This window comes from Stegostoma tigrinum, chromosome 5, assembly GCF_030684315.1.
Source record: "Stegostoma tigrinum isolate sSteTig4 chromosome 5, sSteTig4.hap1, whole genome shotgun sequence".
Taxonomy (NCBI): Eukaryota; Metazoa; Chordata; class Chondrichthyes; order Orectolobiformes; family Stegostomatidae; genus Stegostoma; species Stegostoma tigrinum.
Window position 1 is genome coordinate 84,696,366 of NC_081358.1, and position 23,230 is coordinate 84,719,595.

The 23,230-nt window shown below is 39.3% G+C and overlaps 1 protein-coding gene across 5 annotated transcripts in view; it reads left to right on the top strand.

The window, feature by feature from the left end:
• Positions 1-23,230, top strand: part of LOC125452014 (RNA-binding Raly-like protein) — a 797,454-nt gene that overhangs the window by 340,001 nt on the left and 434,223 nt on the right. For all 5 annotated transcript variants that reach the window (XM_048529893.2, XM_048529894.2, XM_048529892.2 and 2 more), the window contains one exon: positions 7,986-8,257. In XM_048529893.2, the coding sequence (XP_048385850.2) occupies positions 8,002-8,257 (256 nt within the window). In that variant the 5' untranslated portion in view covers positions 7,986-8,001. The remainder of the gene's footprint in view (positions 1-7,985; positions 8,258-23,230) is intronic.

Below are 23,230 nucleotides of genomic sequence, written 5' to 3' on the forward strand. Positions count from 1 at the left end.
TCTAATTGAGAAATGTTGAGCCAATTGAGGTGAATCTTTCTCAACCAATTTCGGCGCATCAAGATTGGGCCCAAGTCTTTTACAGCAGTGGTAACTAAACCAGCTGTTCTTATAAACAACTGGAATTGAAGTTATACCTTTAGTCTGTAAAGGTTTCCCGTATAGACTGTCAATCTACCTGAGGTCTCGCACAAACATAGGGGTTTGGATTCCAAAGCAAATTTTTTAAAGCCTGGTTCTACGTTCACTGAAATGAATCTCTGTTTGAACTGGGTGACCGTTTACGCAGACATTTATTTTGATTGGTTCTAATTTGGATGTTCCCATGCAATTTGGCTGTTCCTAATGTGAAATAGTGGACTTTCTCACACACGCTCTCGGCTACCGGCCTACGAGTTCTGTTATTCAGTTTAGGTCTAGTGGTACTCTTTGCTGTCTCTAGTCCACATACTGGCAGCAAATACAGTGGCTTCCCTACCGAGATCCCCATGAAAGTTTTAACTATTTAGCTGAGGCTTGGCTTTGTTTTGGAGTTGTGCTGTGGGCTGACCTAGAGTTGGTCTGTTCAGAATATGTCCTGAGTAAGGCAATGCACTTGCCTTCACTCAAGTGGTGTTCCCAAGCTTTGGCAAGGATGTCCACTTTCTTTGGATTATCCTATAACTCATGCGTTCCACTTATTACATTTTACAATGATAAAACCAATTGTAGTGTTTGTTTGAAGTTCATTTGGGCTTCAGGTAGTAACCACTTTTGCATGGTTACATTATTAATCTCACATTCCATGCAATCTCTCACCATCTCATTAGGAGTTAAAGCAAAGTCACATGTCATTGCCAGTCATCTCAATCTAGTCAAAAATCCCATTACACAATGCCCGGTTCTCAAATTGCCAAGTAAAACGAATAGTGCCTCAGAATTAGAGGAGGTTTGCCATTGTGATATTCCTTAACTAAATCTGTCAACTCTTGAAAGGTTTTAATATCTGGTGCCTTCAGACATGTTGGGCTTCGAATAACTGAGAAAGCTGCGGGTCCACATGCTGTCAGGAGAATTACTCATTGGTTTTGATTTGCTCCCAGGTGATATGCCCAGGAAAAAAAAAACACCACATTCTTTCCACAAAATGACAGGATCAAATGAGTCAAACTTCTCAAATCGCAGCATGGTGCCGGAAATGCTTACCCCAATTCAAAGATGACTGTTGTAAGCAAATTTCTTTAGAAAATGCTTCTCTATTATTGCCACTAAAATAACTCCACAGAGGCCAGCATCCCATCATCAAGTCACTCTTTATTTATATGTGGAGAGTCTTTGACACTGATCCAGCTCTCAGAGTGAACAGAACCTCTGACACTCCTGTTCTTATCTGTCAGCCAGGGCTCCCTGATTAGACCAGGCTAATAGCCCCAATCAGATATTCATATACTATGAAGTCCACCTGGATAACCTTGTTACAATCACCATAAATATATTTTTATTTTACCAAGCCTTTGGATGAATAGAAGAATTTGACACTGCCCAAAACGGCAAGCGGTTGTGACTATAGTCTCCAGCAGAGGACTGGCACTCCACCAAATTTTAAGAATTCATATCACCTATTCTTATTGGGGGAGCTGGTGGTGGTTAGGGTTGAGGGTGTCATAGTTATTGTTCCAGCTTACTTCTCTGGATTTCTTGAAATTTTGTTTTCAGAATTTGTAAGAACAGTAATTGGATTCATTTTAGGCCAGACACTTAGCTGAAGGAAAAATTTAAAATACTGCAGATACTGAAGTGTACAGAAATGTTATTGCTTTTTATTTAGCTGGATTGAAATGCTTTTGGAAGTATAAATGAAAACATAGCGCCATTATATTTCAAGATTCGTTGCTAAACTATCAATGTGCAGATTAATCGTTGCATTAGTATTTCCAGATAACATCTTGGGGGGTGAGATAGCTGAAAGTTAAGCTGAAATGAATATTTTTCATTCAACAAACTCTATGGCTGTCACAGAAATAGAATCAATATTTCGATAATCACGTTGACTCAAATTTTGTGAAAAGCATTCTGGCTGTTAGAAATACATGGACTTGCTTAACTAGAGTTGTTAGTGTTGAAGATTTAGTTGTTTTCCTCTCTACATGCAGTAAAAACATCAAATTTTACTGCTGATCATACTGAGTTTTATGAATTTAGCAAATTCCCTAAACACCATATATCTCTATGGTCTGGTTTGGTAAAAGAGAAACAAGAAGACTTTTTTTCCAGCCCTTGAAGGTCATGGACAATGGTGAGTCAGTTTTGAAAATATGAGGCAATTGGAAAACTTAGATTTTAGACATGTTCTTGAAGAGTTATGTCAAACTTGAAGCATTCACTCTGTTTCTTTCTCCATAGATGCTGTCAGACTTGCTGGACCTTGCCAGCACTTTCTATATCTATTGCACATGGATATGAACCATCTTCCTACATTATTGGGCATTTTCCAGTCCTTGGGCTCCCCACTGACCTGTGTGGTACTTTCAGACCTGGCTGGTCAGATCTGGTGGATTAGCCTCCTGTGCAAATCCACAGGCAGGAACACACCCTCCCTTCCATCAATCTGCCTGCCAGGCTGTCCAGATGCCAGTTAGCAAACGGGGGTGGAGGGTGGGGGGGGTGCTAGCTTGCTTCTGTCAGCCATCTGTGAGTAGAATCATCTCTCGCAGCAAATGCTGTTCATGTCTTGCAGTATCTGACTCAGTGCACAAATAGGCTTTAATGATGGTCTTGCGGCAGGAATCCCAGTAGCAAGCACTTCTACCATGGATGAGTGCGTGATAAAGCAAGCATGTAGACATTGAGGGGAGCAACAGAGCATTGGGGGAGATAATTTGCCTAAGCTCATGCAATGAAACTATCCATGAAGCTCCTCAAAATTGACACTGAGCTAATTTCTGGTAAAATTCAGCCCATGGTTATTACAACCTTGCGGACCTTACTGAAGTGGTCAGAAAGCTGAAATAAAGTACACTAAAGCTATGGCCTTCCCCCTCTGGCTAGAGTGTTCAGTTTATTGCTTGTTTATTTTGCTCTCTTTCCTATTTTAGATTAGATTAGATTCCCTACAGTGTTGAAATAGGCCCTTTGGCCAACAAGTCCACACCACCCCTTACAGCATCCCACCCAGACACATCGCCCTATAACCCACACACCCGTGAACACTATGGGCAATTTAACATGGCCCATCCACCTAGCCTGCACATGTTTGGACTGTGGGAGGAAACCGGAGCACCCGGAGGAAACCCACACGGACACGGGGAGAATGTGCAAACTCCACACAGACAGTTACCCAAGGCTGGAGTCGAACCCGGATCCCTGGCGCTGTGAGGCTGCAGTGCTAACCACTGAGCCACCGTGCCACCCCTTATCTCACTTATTTTATTCTAATTATTAATTTTACTGTCTCCATGTTTTCTTTTTCCATATCTTGTAATTTCAATTGATGTTAACTGAACAACTCAGGCCAGCAATATCATTAGCTGATTGCTACCAATTCACAACAGCTTTAAGAACAGTGTAAACATTCACCTGCATTATTCATGTAGTAAAGCTTCTTTTTTATGTCAGAGTTTAGATTTTTTTCAGAAATAATTCAGTATTGGCGTGATATGGTCATCATGCACAAATGGAGCAGGCAGTTGAGAGACAGCAGGGGGAAAAGTGTTTCTTTTCTCCTTTACAGTCAACTTAATATATTAGACTTTTTGCCACCATGGCAACTGCGCGCAGCGCTCCATCAAACTGGACTTGGCCAAGGAGAGAATGCTGGAAAGAACTGTTTGTTGTAACAAATGCCACAGATCATGTCCTGTCAAATTCTACTGCTCCACTCGACAACAGTCTGTTGTAATGGGACTGGCTCCCTGATTAATTACGGTGAAGAAGATTATAAGGCAACAAATGCTGGCTTTTACAGTCTTCTTTGGGATGAATTCTACTCACCTTAAACTTTGTGTGACATGACCATTGGCTATCAATGTCAGACTCCTTCTCAGTTTGTACTAGTTGCATTCAGTTTGATTCTGACAGATTTTTCAGGGTGGTCAGGTATGTGAAAGGACAACCAAATTCCATTGATCTGCTGGTTACTTCAGAATTTAAAGAGCCATTCATTGTGCATTTACGGTACTATTTAAGTTCCTTTGTCTATTGGTGTCCCAAATTCCCCAAAAGGTATTTGTTCTGTTAGTGTGGACATGAAATGTGACTAGCACCACAAAATGATATGCTGCAATTTTAATGAGATAGTAGGAACTGTCAATGCAGGAGAATTTGAGATAACACGGTGTGAGGCTGGATGAGCATAGCAGGCCAAGCAGCATCAGAGGAACAGGAAAGTTTGACATTTCGTGTCGGGACCCTTCTTCAGAATGAGGCTTTTTCGGAGGGTAGCTACTTTAAGGAAGGCATCCTCAGAAGAAGTTTTGCAGATGCTTGTGCAGTGTTATCTTCGCCTCACAGCTAGTCTGCAGTGTATCTTTTAAAGACATCCTTATGATATAGCCACTGTATCAGGGCACATGACCTGACGGTATAAAGGTCTCAATCTTCTTCTTGCTGGAGGCACTTGCAGCATGACTTGCTGGGAAAAGTGTGCGACAGATTTTATCCAAATTGCTTAGTACTAGTCCAGACACAGCAATTCTTGTGATTAGAATATATGTAAATGCCGGGAGCAGCAATAAACGGCTATTGATCATTTTTTTAAATCTATACTCATTCATGGTATGAGGACATCACTGGCTAGGCAGTATTTGTGGCCCATCCCTAATTCAGAGTCAACGACATTGCTGGGAGTCTGGAGTCACATGTAGGCCAGACCAGGTAAGGACAGAAGTTTCCTTCCCTAAAGGACATTAGTGAACCAATTGGGTTTTTCCAACAATCGACAATGGATTCACAGTCAACATTAGACTGTTAATTCCACTTATTTATTGAATTCAAATTCCACCATCTGCCATTGCGGGATTCGAACTCAGGTCCCCAGAACATTATCTAGATCTCTGGATTAACAATCCAGCAATAATACCACTGGGGCATTGTCTCCCCTAGTACTACAAGATTCTCATCTTGTTCTTAGGTTATTGGAGTTAACATAAGTATCACCTCATTAGGTACTTGCTGAAGGTAAAAAGCCTGTAACCACACCTATAACAGATCGTAAGGGCAGGGTTAACAGCAACGATATAGGAATTCCTAAACAATAAAAAGCCAAGGTCTTCTGCTTCACCTCTTATTTCTGTAGTTGCATGATACAATGATAATGAAGTTATCGATTAATCATAACAATCAATCTCTGTCAACCGCACCAGATTCAGATACTGCGTAAGGAAAATTCCAGTTCTGGAGAACTCTGGGAACCAGGAGCTCAAAGTCACCTTTTGCTACCGAGCATGTTATACTCATCAAATTTCATGTCTCAAATTGGGCAAAATGTTATTCTCTGGAAAAGAAGATCATCTAACTTGTATTTGATTGTGTCATAATCAATGCTGTGGCTACCAACATGACCTTGCTGCACAGATGGACTACTTGCTACTTAACTATTAAATATTGGGGATAAATTCAACCTCAAACAAATGGTGGACTTGGATGGTTAGGAAGTTGAAAATAAAAACTGTAAAAATGTTCAACTCCTCTTCAAGTATCCATTCACTTACAGTTTCAACATAAGCAAATTGGGAGCCAGTGACCATAAGACCCTCAGACATAGGAGTGGAAGTAAGGCCATTCGGCCCATCAAGTCCACTCCGCCATTTAAATCATGACTTGTGGGCATTTCAAGTCCACTTCCCTGCACTCTCCCCGTAGCCCTTAATTCCTTGTGAGATCAAGAATTTATCGATCTCTGCCTTGAAGACATCTAATGTCCCAGCCTCCACTGCACTCCGTGGCAATGAATTCCACAAGCCCACCACTCTCTGGCTGAAGAAATGTCTCCTTATTTTCATTTTAAATTTACCCCCTCTAAGGCTGTGCCCATGGGTCCTAGTCTGCCCGCCTAATGGAAACAACTTCCCAGAACCCACCCAACCATGCATTATCTATGAGTTTCTATTAGGTCTCCCCTCAACCTTCTAAACTCTAATGAATACAATCCCAGGATCCTTAGCCGTTCATCATACGTTAAACCTACCATTCCAGGGATCATCATGTGAATCTCCGCTGGACACGCTCCAGGGCCAGCATGTCCTTCCTGAGGTGTGGGGTCCAAAATTGGACACAGTATTCTAAATGGGGCCTAACTAGAGCTTTATAAAGTCTCAGAAGCACATCACTGCTTTTATATTCCAACCCTCTTGAGATAAACGACAACATTACATTCACTTTCTTAATCACGGACTCTACATGCAAGTTAACTTTTAGAGAATCCTGGAGCAACACTCCCAGATCCCTTTGTACTTCTGCTTTATGAATGTTCTCACCATTTAGAAAATAGTCCATGCCTGTATTCTTTTTTCTAAAGTGCAAAACCTTGCATTTGCTCACGTTGAATTTCATCAGCCATTTCCTGGACCACTCTCCTAAGCTGTCTAAATCTTTCTGCAGCTTCCCCACCTCCACAATACTACCTGCTTGTCCATCTATCTTCATAACATCAGCAAACTTCACCAGAATTCCCCCAGTCCCTTCAACCAGATCATTAATATATGAGGTGAACAGCTACAGCCCCAACACTGAACCCTGCGGGACACCACTCGTCACTGGTTGCCATTCCGAGAAAGAGCCTTTTATCCCAACTCTGCCTTCTGTCAGACAAATCCACTGTCAGGAAATAGATCAGCCATTAAAACCTTTTAGTGAGGCTTCATTTCTCCATGATTTTAATTAGTGTCAGCCAAACAACCTGACCAGTAATGGGGGACAAAAATATTTGGATCCATAAGGAGCCTGCATTTTCTCCTCTGCCTTTGGGTGAGAAAGAACAGGAGATCATACTTCCATCTTGCTGGTACCCACCACTGACCACCACAATCATAGCAATATATCACTCATCACCAAGATCTCACCCACTGTGACCTCCTTCCTTCTTCCAACTCCCCATCTCTCAGCCCTACAGCCCACTCCATGGCTGCAGTCTTTTACTGCAGGTTTTCTGTCTGGGTAGTAGCTATTGGGTAAGAACCACAGAAAAATGTGAAAAATATCCCACTGTTAATCAGTAGTTACCCTGAGAGAAATGTGACCTTCTTTCTTTCTCCTTGGCTTTATTGGAGCTGCTATTTCTCAAGGCAAGGTTTTAATTTTCCACCCTTCAAGCGCAGACCATGTCTTCAATGTATCTTCCACTTCGTGTTCTGAGGAGATCAATATTTCCCAGTATGCCACTGAGGACTTGCACGTGTACACACACACACACACACACAAAATGTGGGTGTACAACAAATCTGCTACTGCGAGGAATTTCAATCTCATTAGTGTCAACTTGAAACAGTGCTTCTCTGGCTTCGTCTTCCAAAATAACAGTCAGTAATTTCCAATTATATATATATATGTTTGTGGCATATTTTCTGGGGAAATAGTAGGCAATAATTGTAAATGAATGATTTTACAATTTTTGCAGCACATTTTTTGAGCAAAAAGAATCACATTGATGGAGCCTTTAAATCAGCTGCTAAAATATTAAGGGGATGCTAAACACAATTGTTTGAATCCAGGAGATACATGTCTGATCATTATTGGCAAAAACGTTAATCATATCAATCCATTACTTGAAATAGTGCCTAATCCCAACTGTGTGTAATTTGAATGACACTAATTTGCCAACTGAGTTGATTGGAGACTTGGTAGAAAATAATTGATATTAAGATAAGTTTTAAGTAGCAAGTTTAAAGAGCCCCTTGGAGTTTAAGAGGAGGAAAGTTACTTGCTTTTTGAGACTTTGGTTTAAATTTCATTATCACAGCGGAATAGCAATCATAATTTTTGGACATTGAATTATTTCTCTTCCGTCTTAGGTGAAGATCATCTACAATGACCGGCAAAACACAGACGAGCAATGTTACCAATAAAAATGATCCCAGGTCTATCAACTCCAGAGTCTTCATTGGCAATCTCAACACTGCTATTGTGAAAAAAGCAGATATAGAAGCTATTTTTGCAAAATATGGAAAGATAGTTGGCTGTTCTGTGCACAAAGGATATGCATTTGTACAATACATGAGTGAAAGGAATGCCCGTGCAGCAGTGGCAGGGGAAAATTCCAGAATAGTTGCCGGACAACCTCTTGGTAAGGAGCCCTTATTTTCTACTTGTTTGTTTTTTATGGTGATCTATATTATAGATGAGCAGTCACATCAAAGTCTGTTCATTGCAAAGAGTACATTACAGCAGCTCAGTTGATATACTTCTTTGTCAATGAAAGAATTGCAAAAAGTACCAATGATCAAAGCCTATAACATGAGAAAATGCAATCCCCATTATGGGATATGTGTGTACTGTCTTTTCAGACCTTTTATCTTGTGTCTAAATCACTACTGTTGGAAAGATACAGAAGGAAAAGGTAAAACTGAGCCTTACAGCACTGGTTTGACCAGAACAACCAGAACAATGATAAATGTTAATCACTATAGATTGCCAAAACCAAACTGATTCTACGAATGCATTAACAAGAAGGATGAACAGGCCTAATGACCACATTTTAACAAAGACAAGTGGCTTTTTGAACACAATCATCTTTGAACAGATTCTCCTTTTAATTAAAAAATAAAGAGCATACTGATGAGTGCTTAACCATAACGTGCCATCAGGTTCTTTGTAAATGTGTGTTTGCTTAAGTATTAAAACAGTTTCACTATTTCTTCAAAAATATTTTGTCACCACTTGGACACATCACAAATCAATCAGTATAAACAACTTGTTGCCGTGATATAAAACCAGCATCTTGGATTCACTGACTGTTAAAGAAGCCACTACTTCTTGTTTCCCAGCAATAAAATGTGGTCATTTTTAACAGGAAACCAATCTACAACACCAGTTTGTCACGTGTTTAGAAAATTGGAAATGAGCACCATACTCCTATGTTGCAGTGAATTACAAGCCTGATCACAGCAGTATCTTGAGAAACAGTAGCACTTGATGTTTTATTGTTAACATTATTGAAATAAGAAACTTGTTCCTCAATAGGGGATTCACTTAAAATCATCGCACACACTTGTCAAATGAACTCAGAGAAAAAAAATCATTTCAACCCATTTGACGTCTTCAGAGATATGTGTTAGGAAAACTTAGAAACCTCTGAACACTTTGGCAAATAAATAAGGTTGTTGTAATTTCTATTCATGATTTTGTTAGAAATGTACTTTACTGTAAACCTAAACAGTGAACTACTTTCTTATATTGTTTGTGCTTTCAAACAATGTGGGTTTGAAAAACTAGTAAGTGCGAAATACAATTAATTTACTGTCTTTATGAAGTAAAATGAAAATGCAACTGCAAAATAAAATCTACATTTGAATTGTGAAGAAAAGAAAAGAGAAATTCCCCTAATACAAAAGTAAACTTATGCTTGTTTCTGGTGTGGGATGGGTAGCCATTCAAGGATTGTTGGAAGTTCTACTGATAGAAAAAAAACTGATTGGTCTGTTCAACAATGTCAGTTTTAGTTTTGCCTTGTTGCTTGGGCAGTATTGTGCCTGTTGATTGAGAATATATGGATGCCTTTCAAGGTATATGTTATACTTGTTGAACGGAGTAGGTTAAATTCAAATTCATAGTTCATTTTCAATTTTTAGGCTTCTTACTTACCAGTCACATACTATTTCAATGGCATTTAATTACATGGTTCGAGCAAAATGTGAAGCTGCATCTCACAGAATTCCTTAAGTTGGAATTTCGTTATATGGCATTTTTTTGGCATGATGAGCAGAAGTGTTTTCATTCAAACTATTGTCGCTAAAAAGCAATAACAGAAAATATAAGGAATTAGCCAAACTAACATGAGAAAATAAATTCTTGGTTAATGAAGAAGAGGAAAATAACTGGCAAATTTATGAGCAGAAAGTGGATGAACAATTCAAAAAATGCAATTGATATTCATTAATATTAAATGAAGACTTATTAAAATAGAGTGAATGATCTCTGTCTGAACCAAGAGTAATTCATATATATTTAACCAATATGATTTCACTCATTCTTTATTCCCTGGATGTTGTTTAGCTTGTAGGTACACAAGACACAAAATACATATGTAAATAAATGTCACTGAGGTGTAGTATCCAGGCAAAAGCTAGAACCTGATACATTATTACACAGAAACATTGGTGGAGAGACCCGTATTTGAGCTACACTTCAAGCTAGCTTCACAATAATTTGGTTGCAAATAAATTATTCATTTTAGAATGGATATATTATGGGTCATGTAAACTGCTGCATCTAACTAACAATGTTGAATTATGTTGCAGGGTATTTGTTTTTTGGTGCTCAAATCAGTCGTAAATTAATGCTGTGACTATTTGCCGGAATATTTTTTAGCATCTTAAATATTTCAGCAACATTTGTTCTGCAGTTCTAATGTATGTGATGTTGGGATATTGCCTGGAATGCAATTGTTGCTTCTAAACTCGATTAAAGGAAGTTCCATACATTATTGAAAAAAACGTTAGACTCAGTTGTCAACTTACAAACTTAGTATTTGCTGCATGCTCTATCCTGCAGGATTACTTCAGCTCATTATCAAAGAACTCCAATGTCTCTGTTTCATGGATTGAATTCCTAGTTCAACAGAATCGTTGTACTAATTTGTTCTTCATAGTTATGCTGTGCAGCATTTTATAGAATGTTGAATGAAACCTATTGTTTCATGGACCAAAGTTCCTTGGAACGTTTTAAAGTCACTGTTAGAAAGTGGATTCTCGTAAGGCCATTAATAGATGGGTCAGAATACAAACATAGATTTTTATTTCTGAGTAAACCTTTGCAGTTCACTATTTTTAATTAAAGTTGGCAACATTTATCTTTTACATATAGAACATACTTGTATTTCTCTAAATATAATCCAATTTTACTTAAGTATGTTTTTAAAAATTATTAATCGTGGATTTTGTTTATGACCACCATCTATCCATAAGCTTAGCTTGCTTTTAAAACAGAACATCAATAGCTCCAGTCTTGTGTAGAATGACCTCTCTGGGCTAAGGAGTTTGTATGCTTGCCGTGGTTCATTAATCAGCATGCAGAGTGTAGAATGCTGATAAAAGTAAGATTGTTAATATCTAGGTATCAGAACATTCAAAATCAAGATAAACTAATTCCACTTGGGCAACTTAATTTGTAGATTCAATATACACCATTGATTACTGATCAAATTTGCATAAACCCTTAAATAAATTGAATGATGACCGACAGTAAGTTGTCTGAGACAAGTCATTCTTAATATTAATTGTTAGAGCTGCCTATCTGTGCTGAACAGCCATGCTAATTATATTGAATTTTCACAATCCTGCCAGAGGTTTCTCAGTAATAAGAAAATAATACATGAAAGTATCAAATAAATATGACATTTAAATATATTTCATGGAATTAGTAGAATTTGAAGAGCCATAAAGCAATGCTAAATCGTCGGGGCCTAAAGATACAACTACAAAGTTGGTTATAAAAGTCTTCTGTGCTTAACAATATCCAAATGTTGTCACACTGGCTCATCATTTAAAGTTTCAGAAATCTTCATATGCTGCAATGTGCATCACTGATGTGACTCATAATTTGAACAATCTAAAAGTGAGGTAGTTATTATTGTATTGACTCTGCAGTACAGATTGGTCATTGAGTTGTTCTAGACTTAAATTTAATGCTCTGCACAAGCTAAATGAAAATCATTTATCCATGCTGTACTATACCAGATGACTATTTGGTCATATTAGCAGAAACAGATTGATATTTACCTAAGGCAAACTGAATGAGCTCCAAAGACTTTGTTCCTGAAGCCTGATAAATGAAACACAGGAACTAGTATATGACTAACTTGAAGGTTTATTAATGTTTTTGCTTCCTCGAGATTTTGGATTTTGTTTTGCCATTTCTGGCATTGTGAAGAAAAATAGTCTACCAAAAACTGAAAGTATCAGTTTTGACAAACATGCTTTTCATGTTTTTTTTAATATACCCATGGGACGTGGGCAAGGCTATCTGTACTAGTATTTATTGCTATCCCTAACTGCCCATGAGAAGGTGGTGGTGGGGTGGTATAATTCAATTGGTGCAGGTAGAGCCACAAAACCATTAAGGAGGAATATCCAGAATTTTCATCCAACAACATTGATGGAATGGCAGTAAATTTCAAAGTCAAGATGGTGAGTGATTTGGAGGTGGGTGTGTTCCCATGTATCTGCTGACCTTGTCCTTCTAGATGGCAGTGATTGTGGAACTGTTTGGCCCTGGCAAAACTGAAATTGTGTGTTAGTGAATAAATTATTGCGAAGCAAATACTGCTTGATAGCATTATTGGTGACACTTTCCTTCACTTGACTGACAATTGAGAATAGACTGATTGTGTGGTAATTAGATGGCCGGACTGAGGGGTGTCCAAGGCCATGACGTTGCAGATGTCTTTGCAGGTGGTGTATGATTCTGCTGCCGCTGTTGGCCCTTGGTGCCTCATGGGTAGCCAGTCCTGAAATGTTCCGAAGGGTGGGCCCCCTAGAATGCCTAAGACTGTTTCCTTGCATTTAATTACTGTCACAATTACAACCCTTATCAAATAGATAGCCTCATTGAACTGTCACTGAATTTCTCTAAGTTGCGATTTTGCTCAGCAACTTCATGCAAACTCTGCGCATTGACTTCCTTCATCCAGCTTTCTGCACAATGAGCTATGGAAAGCTTACAGGGACTTCTGCCTTAACTGCCTGGAGTCTGCTGACAGCTTCAAAGATGCTGCCTAAATCCACGACTTTTATTTAAATCATTCTCCCAGCTTCCAGCTGGAATTAACACCTCCCAGCAAACATCCCTCCTCCCCACCCCCAGACAAATTGAAACCAGAAAATCTTGTAGCATTTTCTCTAAGCTACACAGGCAATCATGGCCTTTGCTTCTGCTTCTGGAGGTTGCTGTTACACACGGACCTTCTCTTCGGTGTAAGGTGGAAAAATTCAACATAATGCGATGTTACATTGTAAGGCAAAGACACGAAAGCAGCCCAATGTATGAGAAGCAAAAATTGGAAATGTAAGTAGCCAAAAGAAACAGCTTGACTTCTAAAAGATGCACAAAATTTAAGGGCTTCATTCACTGTGATAATGCTGCAAATTAGCCCTAAATACAGCAACCTCTGAATGTTTTTAAGAAACAATATTATCTATCCCAATCTAAATTTATTTGCATAGGTAGAAATCAATGCTACTTATTAAAATTCTGCATTTGGGAAAAAGAAAGTAATGGTTGTAAGGAAGTATGATTATCAGTTCTGCAATCATCATTTCCTGTGATCATGGTATAAATGGCAGCTATGAAAAATAATACAGTTGATGCAATAACATGCTGGTCTTACTGCAATAACTCATCCTGGAATTCTTTCAACAGCTGAGGACGCAGTGCTCACTATGTGGAATGCACTGTCAACAAGAACCTAATCGAATGCCTTCCCGTGAAACAACCCAGTACCATAGCTACTGATATGATAACTAAAAGGCGTAGTTGTCTTTCTGATGTGATGGTTGAATTTTCTTACACCAGGTGTCCTTTCCTTGATGGTCCCAGCTTCTGGGAATCGACCCAGACCTCCTATATGTTCTAATCAAAAATCTGTTAGATCCTTCCTCGCAATTAATGTATACCAGTTTATAAATATTTGGATCAACCTGTCATCTCTTCCTGATATTGTTGCTGATCAATGTGAAGGGGTCTTATCATTCTTTTTAAAAAGAACAACTTGATGTCAAGTGCAATTAACTATCTGATCCTCAGACAATCTCAAACAATGTGTTGAACATAGTCAATACTGCTGGATATGACAAAATGATTGAACAACTGTTTGCTTTAAAAGTCACCTGTAATCCAAGATCATATTCAAGTACATATATGTCATCCATTGACTGTAGATTCCTTTGTTCACAAGTAGCATAGCCGTACTTTTTCTTCAAAATGTCCAAGGATAACACTTAGCTACCAACTAAATGGGCCTTTCTTCAATGTTACAAGAAGCAGATACTTCTAAAATAGCCATTAGATCATGAAAGAATTAATGGAATACATTGCACAGAGAATTGTCAAAAATATTATTTGAAATAATTAAGTCTCTGGCAGTCAGTGATGATCAGAAAATCATCTTTTGGCAAAACAGTTGCTAATATAATGGCATACATCTCAAGAGATGCAGATGTAACTGATTTATTTTTAAGGGAGAATTGTGATCAGGTTTGGACAAGATATTGTGAAGAGGCCTAAATTGGGCCAATTGGATTGATTTGTTCAAGGCTCACTTCATAATGCAAGTATAACATAAAGTAACTTTGCACATTTTGCTGATTCTGAGGAAACAATGTGTCAGATAAAAAAAGATATTTGAAGCTGCTCTTGCTTTGGGAATGGCAGTGGTAGGAAAGCTGCTATGACAGCTCAGCTGAAATCTAATGTATTGCTGATCCTGAAATTTGAAGTAGCAGTTTTGTGTAAAACTCTTTAAATTTGCACACTCTCAATTAGTATTGCCAGATTAAACAAGTCAGCAAGCTAATTCTCTATTTTAAACAAACAAAATGGTCAACACATGCAGTTACAACCTTTGACACATTTCTCCATACTATGCATATAATACCAATTTGCTTCTGAGAATCTGAGAATATAATTGATGGGCTAAAGTCATTTTTCTCTACTTTCTTTAGTTGCTTGTTTCGAATCACATAAAAGCTGTTGAATGTTCTTGCATCTGTAGTCGTGTACATCAAGCCTGTGAGTTTCTACTTTCCTCCTTTTTCAGAATATAGGCATTTTTTTCTAAGACTGGGAAGTTTTCAAAAAACAAGAAATGCTATCAACTGCCAGTGCTCAAAATCTTAGGAATAACAAGATAAATAATGGATGTCGTTTTAAAAGGACTTGTAATCCTGCATTATTCCCCCTTCCATTGCAAGTGCATTATTAGTTGTTTGTTGGAAACAGACAAAAGCACCTGGTGGTTCTTGCAAACCCATGGCTCTGAATCCAGAAGGTTGTGAAAATACAGTGCTCCCCAGTGCCATTAAAGAAAGATGCCCACAAAGATTCAGTTGATCTCTGTAACATGGGAGACATTAGTTTGAATCTGATGTCAAATCAAGGAGCGCTCCAGAGGTTTGACAAGGAAGATATCACTAAGCCAAGTAAGCAGCAGTCAAACACATCAGAGTATTTTCTCAGTCAGCAAACCAGGATGTAAAACACACTGGACATTTTCACTTTTCAGTGAAATTGCATAGAAAGTGAAATAAATGGTCAGGACATAAAATCGAGATGAAAAGAGAAACTGAAATATTATAAATATATTTTGAAAAAGTTTGAGGTAAAAGTGAGGAATAAATTTGTCATTGCACAAATATAATTATTTTTCAGGGACACTGAGACTGTTCAGTAATAATTATGAACCTAGTGTATCTTTACAGTAGAATAGGAAAGGGATTCACAGCAAGACTAGTAGCATCAAAGGGCATCAGTTCAGTGATTTCCACGCCATTGGAATCTGGGAGGACATCAACACAGGAAGAAACATAGAATTGGTGACTGTAACTGCTAGATTTCCGTGCTTAACTATATATGTGCTGACTCTGGAAGCTGTTGTCCCATTTATGGATAAAATGATGATGGAGACTAACAGTTTTGCCATCACTTGTGTCACACATTTCAAGCTGTGATCTCATGTCAGTTTGGGGTTTATAAATTCTGCATGGTGCAAATGCATTGCAATCTGTGATCTGTTTAGTACAGAAAGCACAACTCACCAGATGAGTATATGAAGAAACAAAGACAGCTGTACATTTCTGGCAAAGATTTTGTGTGTAGCTGCAGAGATTTGGGAGTACCGTTCAGTATTTCTGGCCTTACGTTTGGAATTTCATAGCCAGTAAATTTTGGCATTGATAACAGCAAAGGACCTGATCATACACTGTCAAGGAACGAGGACACTATTCCCCATTATAGCATTAAAATACTCCTCAGTACCTCAACAGGATCTCACCATTTTCCCAGACAACAAACATTATCAGAAAAAGGTGATCAAAGACTTCTTCACTTGTTGACCACAGACATCAGATACTGCATGCTGAAATCCCAGTTGACAGATGTTGAGAATGATGAGCGCAAAAATATTTTTCCCTGAAAACTTCAGAGATAACTTAGCATACTCTTCATTTCCTCGGACCAATGCCATCAGCTATAGCTTACAAATAACGTTCCTTGATTTTCCAGAATCCTGTCTAGTTTAGGGTGAAGCAGATGTAAGAATTTTGAAAATTTGTTTAGAGGCATTCAAAGATTATTTGACGTGAGATAGTCTGCAAGGGTATGGGGAAAAGGCAGGAGACTGATAACATTGTTTGAAGAGCTGGTACAGGCACAATGGACAAAATGGCCTCCTTCTGTGTGCCGTAACAATTCTATGAATCTGTGATCTGACCAAGAGAATTTTCTTAAGTGGTATATTTCTGGCCCAATCAGGACAGGGCTACTTCAGGATTTGGTTTTAGAGAGTCAAACGGCATCAGTAGGGAAATAGTTGGGAAGCAATGACCTTAGTATCATATGGTGCAGGCTAGCTATGCTAAAGGGCAAGGAAAAAATCAAGGAACTATCAGGGGTGATATCTATGGGAATGTTTGTATAAATGGTTGAAGATGGCAGGAGTCCAGGTTTTATAATAGAAGCATGGTGTACAAAAGCAAGGAAGTTGTATGAACCTTTACAAATCAATTGTCTAGTTTTAACTGGAGTAGTGTGCCAAATTCTGGACTGCAGATCTTAGGTATGATGTGAAAGGTTGGAAAGTGTGCAGAAAAGATTTATGAAAATGACACCTGGTTAAGGAATTCCAGTCACCTGGGTAGGTTGGTAAGACTGAGCTAATCACTCCAGATTTGGGAGTGACAGGTGTAATAATGGCTTTCAAAACAGAATTAAATAAGTACCTGAAAAGAAAGGAAAAAAAATGCAGCAATAAATGGAAAGGGTGGAGAGTAGCTGAGTTGCTGTTGCAGAGACCCAGCACCATCATGATGGGCCAAAAATCCTTCTTCCATTCTGTCACTTTTCTGTGATTCTAAAAGCTGGATTTTACTTCCCAGGTTCTATTCCTGCTGTTGGGATGAAATGATGGCCAGGCGCCCAGAAATAAAGACAGGCAGACAGATTTTCAAGGAGGCAACTGTAGTGATTGGAACCAGGACCAGGTGGGTCTCATTGGACCAAGTTAATAGCCCCAATCAGGGAGCCCTGGCTGACAGATATAAACAGGAGATTCAGAGAGTCTGAAATAACAAGGTATAGAGCTGGATGAACACAGCAGGCCAGGCAGCATCAAAGGAGCAGGAAAGCTTTCCTGCTCCTCTGATGCTGCCTGGCCTGCTGTGTTCATCCAGCTCTACACCTTGTTATCTCAGATTCGCCAGCATCTGCAGTTCCTACTATCTCTGATTCAGAGAGTCTACTCATTCTAGCAATTGGCTCTGAGCAGGCTGGTCAGGGCCCATGTACTGCGCACATGTAAATATAGGGAGACTTGTAGATAGGATACCAGCCTCTGTGAACTTATTTCACCAGCCAACTATAAGGAGCATGATCTGTTACAGAAAAGGCATGCAGGCTCCTCAGCTGGGTCATCCAATTGGAGCAGCCAATTCTCAGGGCTCATGCCAGGAGGCCAGCTCCATCCATCTGCCACGTTTCAGCCTCAGTGGGAGGCCCCTCTGGTGTTTAGAAAGTACCAAATGGCATGTGATTTATGCCAACAGTAGACACTTTAATTGGTCTTAATAGCTGCCTCCTGCCAGCATGTTCATTACGTCAACCACAAAAAATAGCTTCACTGAAAACAGGCCAGAGGTAGGAACATGCTAGCAGGGGGTTTCTGCACCAGTCAGTAATACAATATTGTCGTCACAGTCATCTCTACTTTTGCAGAGTGAAAACCCTGCCCTATGATTATATAAGTAATGAGCCAATCAGACAATTTCATTCAGACAATTTAATTTTCAAATATATCAGTCATGCAACTTTGTTAATTTGGTATTTTTGTAAAAGCACTCTAAAAAATTCAGCTTCATGAACAGAATATATGAATAGGACCCCATACATGAAGATAGTTATCGGTTAATATTTTCCTGCTGCTCATCTACTTGTAGTCTATTGAATTAATAATCACAAACTTTACATTGCTACATTTTCACTGTAACATTGATATTCACATGTGCATCTCTGCATGATTGTTTGAATAGTCAATATTCAACGCTCTGCATCTATTATACATAATTTAAATATATTGAACAATTTTCACATCATATTTGCATGAGTATTGTGGCACTGCACTTTGGTTTGTAGTCATAGATTTTTGTGAGTTGGATCCTTATTTTGAAGGTAGATTATAATCTAAGGTGTCTGTACAATAAAAATATGCATTTATGTCGCACTTCTAACATACAGATTGTTCCAAGGTATTTCCTGGGAACATTTACAATTGAATTGAGCTAAATAAGAAGAGAGAAAGGATAGTTTTTCAATAGCTTGGTCAAACAGTAAGCTTTAAAAAGACACATTTTAACAAAATAGCAAAAGGAGGGGAAAAAGAAGTTAGGTTTGTAAGAGAAATCCTATAGTTCAGGGTTTTAGCCCCTGAAAACACCTGAAGTGCTTAAAATCAGGGATAATCAAGAGACTAAAATTCAATGCAGATCTCAGAGGATTGTGAGGCTTTGGGAGAGTACTGAGATAGGGAGGATCCCAGACTTTGGATGGATTTGAGAACAAGAATGAGAATTAATACTTTGTTTAATCAGGTATCCCTGTGGATCAGCAGAATAAAAATGGTGAATGAACACAACTTGAAGTGTGATTATCCTTTCATTAATGGTAAAAAAAATACAAATAATTGTGCTAATCACCTCGTCTTGCTCCCACAATTAAATTCTGGGCAAGAATGGTCCTTTGCAAACCAGCTCAAACTGTCACCAATTAGGGCACTACAAATGACCACTTGATAGTCTCAACTTACTACCAACCTGATTACCTGCCTTCCTGGCAGGGCAGAAAGGTGGCTGGTTTACTGGTGAGAAAAACAGGGTGGTCTGCCTGTAGAAATTGGTTGGGGGGTGGGTCCCATTTGTCCCAAGCTGGGTCGGGGTGGCTATTCAAGGTCTCCCTCTTGCCTCCACCTCCACAACTCAACTCTCCTCACAACCCCCACTCTACAAAAATCAAAATGAAATAACCGCCCTGCTTGATCCCCAAAAACATGGATCATCAGCGACAACTTTTAGGTCATAGAAGCTTTGATTGGCTGGCAGATTTTGGAAGGCGGACCTTTTCTATCAAAAGCTTCTGATTGGCTGAGAGTCTTAAGTGCTAATTGAAACTTGATTCAATGAGTTTTTGCTTTTTGGGGAGAAGGAGTTAGTCATCTCTCAAGGTCACCACCCCAGTTCTGCAGGTTGGCAAACTAAGTGTCAGAGTTATGGAGTTATGACACATTGACAGAGGGTCGAATGTAAAGACTGGCAGGAATGCATTGCTATAGTCAAGTCTAGAAGCAAGAAGGCCAAGATGAGGGTTTGAGCAGCAGTGAATCTGAAGCAATGATGGAGTCACACAATGCTACAAAGATGGAAAGAGGTGGTTATAGTTAAGAAGCAAATATAAAGTCAGAAGGTAATCCCAGGGTTAAATACAAAACCAAGATTGCAAACAGTGGGCTCAGGCTTGGTCAATGAGCAGGGAGAAGGATGTACTACAAGATTAGAGAATAGAGTGGTAGCAGGAATTGAAGACATTGGCTTAGGACTTCATTATATTTAGTTGGAGGAATTTTCTTCTCACTCTGTGATAGATCTCAGAGAAAAAAAATCTGATAGATTGGAAGCAGTGAAAAGGTAGAGAGAGGTAGTGTTGAAAAAGGAGCTGATTCTCATCTGCACACACCTCAAAACAACTGGGAAGAGGTTGTGTGCCAACCCTCCTGGTGAGTTTGTTGGCAAGGGGCATTTAATTTGACAAGAAAGTGGCTGGGGCAGACCCTACCTTTTTTCTAGCTCCACTATAATCAAGTCTGTGATGGGAATGCTTGTGGATTGCTCTCTCACTCTGCCTGCAATGGAGACATTTAAATGGTCAATTCAAGCTAAGTTAAATGTCTCATCCTATCGCTGCTGGTGTTAACTCAGTGGTGGGAACTCGCCATGTGGGGAGCACAACAAGGAAACCATGGCTCCCTAATTTACTTGCAGGTTTTTGTTTGGGGTGGTGATCCCATATTTGAGGGCACTCAGTACCTGATCAAGATCTTCCCAATGCCTCCATTTCTCACCTTCAAGCAACCAACAAACCTTAAACAGACCATTGTCTGCAGCAAACTACCCAACCCTCAGGACAACATCAACCACGACACCATACGTCCCTGCCACGGCAACCTGTTCAAGACATGTCAGATCATTAACACGGACTTTACCATCACACGTGGAAACACCACCCACCGAGTGTGCGACAGATACCCATGTGATTTGGCCAATGTTGTTGATCTCATACGCTGCAGGCAAGGATGCCCCGAGGCATGGTATATTGGCAAAGCCATGCAGACACTACAACAACAGATGAATGGACGCCATGCACTAATCGCCAAACAGGGATGTTCCCTCCCAGTGGGTGAACACTTCAGCGGTCAAGGATATTCGGCCTTGGATCTTTAGGTAAATATACGCTGAAGAGGACTTGAGGATACAAGTAATGCAGAGTCACTGAACAGAGGCTGATAGCCAAGCTTGGTTCTCATGAGGATGGTCTCAACTGGGATGTTGGGTTCATGTTGCACTATAGGTGACCCCACAGCACTATACATTTTCACATATGCATACACACACTGTCTGTCATACACTCTCTCTGTCAAATGCACACACTCACATACACACACACACCACACACACACACACACACACACACACACACTCTCTCTTCCACATGAACACAAGCGCAGACACACACATGCACGCACGCACATACACCATACACACAGACTTAGGTTTGTAATTGCAGATACATTCTATTTTGTTCAAAAAGCATATAATTTGTAGATAGTCATTGTAGCATTTTATAAATTCCTACATTGCAAATTAAACCAGTCTGACTCCAAGTTGATACACAGACAGATTCTAAACAAGGCTTCACACCTAAAATGCATTGTGTGACCTGTGATGTCATCTCTGGTATCTGAGGGAACTAATAAAAACCTTTAGTCATCTTGAGGCATGACTTGAAAGAAATTCTGGAATTTGCATATTAATCCTTTCTGTCCGATTAAAGATTTGACAGCCGTCTTAGGTTTGTTCAATACATTCACATCAGTTCTATGACCCTTTGATCTTTTGCTTATGAATTCTATGTCTAATGCCACCTCTCTCACTGACACCTAAGTGTGAGTCTAACCCAAAATATTGGAGAAAATCAGCAGGTCCAGCAGCATCTGGAGAGGGAAAAATGGAGTTCACATTTCAAGTCCAATATGACTTCATCAGAACTGTTCTGAAGATGGGTCTTATTGGACTGAAAACATTAACTCTGTTTCTTTCCCCACAGATGCAGCCAGACTTGTTGAATTCCTCAAGCGTTTTCTCTGTTTTAGATTTTTAGCACCTGCAGTATTTTTTTTATTTTCAGGTATTAGAGGTGGCATTGTTAGTTGCAGAAGCTAAGAAAGGAAGATAGCAAGGAAAATTTGGTGAGAGCATATTAATTGGGCTTGCAGTATGGAACCAGCATTTTGCATCAGAAGCCAGAAGGTTGGGAACAAGATAAGTTACTGTTAAGAGGAGAAAATGCCAGTTAAGTAATGGACAGGTTCAAAGTGTGATTTGATGGTAAGTGCCAACTTGCCACTGGACAATCTGGGCATGGCAAGTGATGGAAAGATTACAAGGGGAGAGAGAGATGATGGGTGGAATCAGCAGGCAGGCGAGGGAGAAAGTGGGCTGAGAAAATTGAAGTTGCTGATCATTAAGAAGCAGTGATGAGTTCTTCAGCCAGTGTCAAAAACACCGGAAGTAGCACAGAGGAAGACTGTTGATTCGTCCAAAAAGATAAGGCTGGGAAAGTTGCAGGGGAGGAGGTAGACTAAGGAGTGTCAGAGAGCTGGTCTAGGGATTTGCGGGGACATTGTAGCTGAGAAGATAAAAATAAAGGAGACGTGACAATGGGAGAAAAAGGTCTCGGAGAGTTGAAGCATAGAATGATTTTCTTTTTTGAAAATGATGAAAAACAAATAGAAATAGAAGTGACATGCTCAGACCTGTTGTGATTAAGTGCATATATAATTAGATACAGGAAAATCTCAAATTACACAGGTCTGCTTAACAAGGACACATGTTATATCTCTTGCATTATATGGGGAATAGCAAGGAGACAGAGGAGGTAGGTAAGAGGCAAAGCCAGAAACCATGTGGTGAGAGAAAGATTTGGCAAAGATCGACCAGAGTCAGTGTGGAATATCAATGAATCGTCATCCAAGATCAGAAACAGGTGTAACAATTGAGTGAAGTCTGCGAGTTATTCAGGCTGGAGTATCAGAGGTCACACTGGTAGAAGTATTTCCATAAGACTGAAGCTCCAGGAGTTGTGCAGATACGTTTTCTGGCAGAAAATAATGGTAACACAGTTGAAGGTCACCATAAGATAAAGAAACAGGAGAGAAATGTACTTTGGTCCTGGAGAGAAAATATCTCTGTCTCACCAGAAAGCAAGGGGTGGTTGAAGTTGTGAAATGAGAATAAACATTATTATAATCAAAGGTTCAACACAGAATAGAAGTACAGTCCTGTAAATTGATCAGCATTACTCAATTGTGAACAACAAGGTAGCAGATCAAGACATAGTAGCTAAATGAGTTTTGAGAAGATTTGTAGCTCAGGTTGAGGTTCTGGATGTGAGTTTGCTCGCTGAGCTGGAAGGTTAGTTTTCAGACGTTTCGTCACCTTTTTTATATTTTTTTTATTTGAAAAAATATACTTTATTCATAAGATGTACAAAAAATAAAACATAT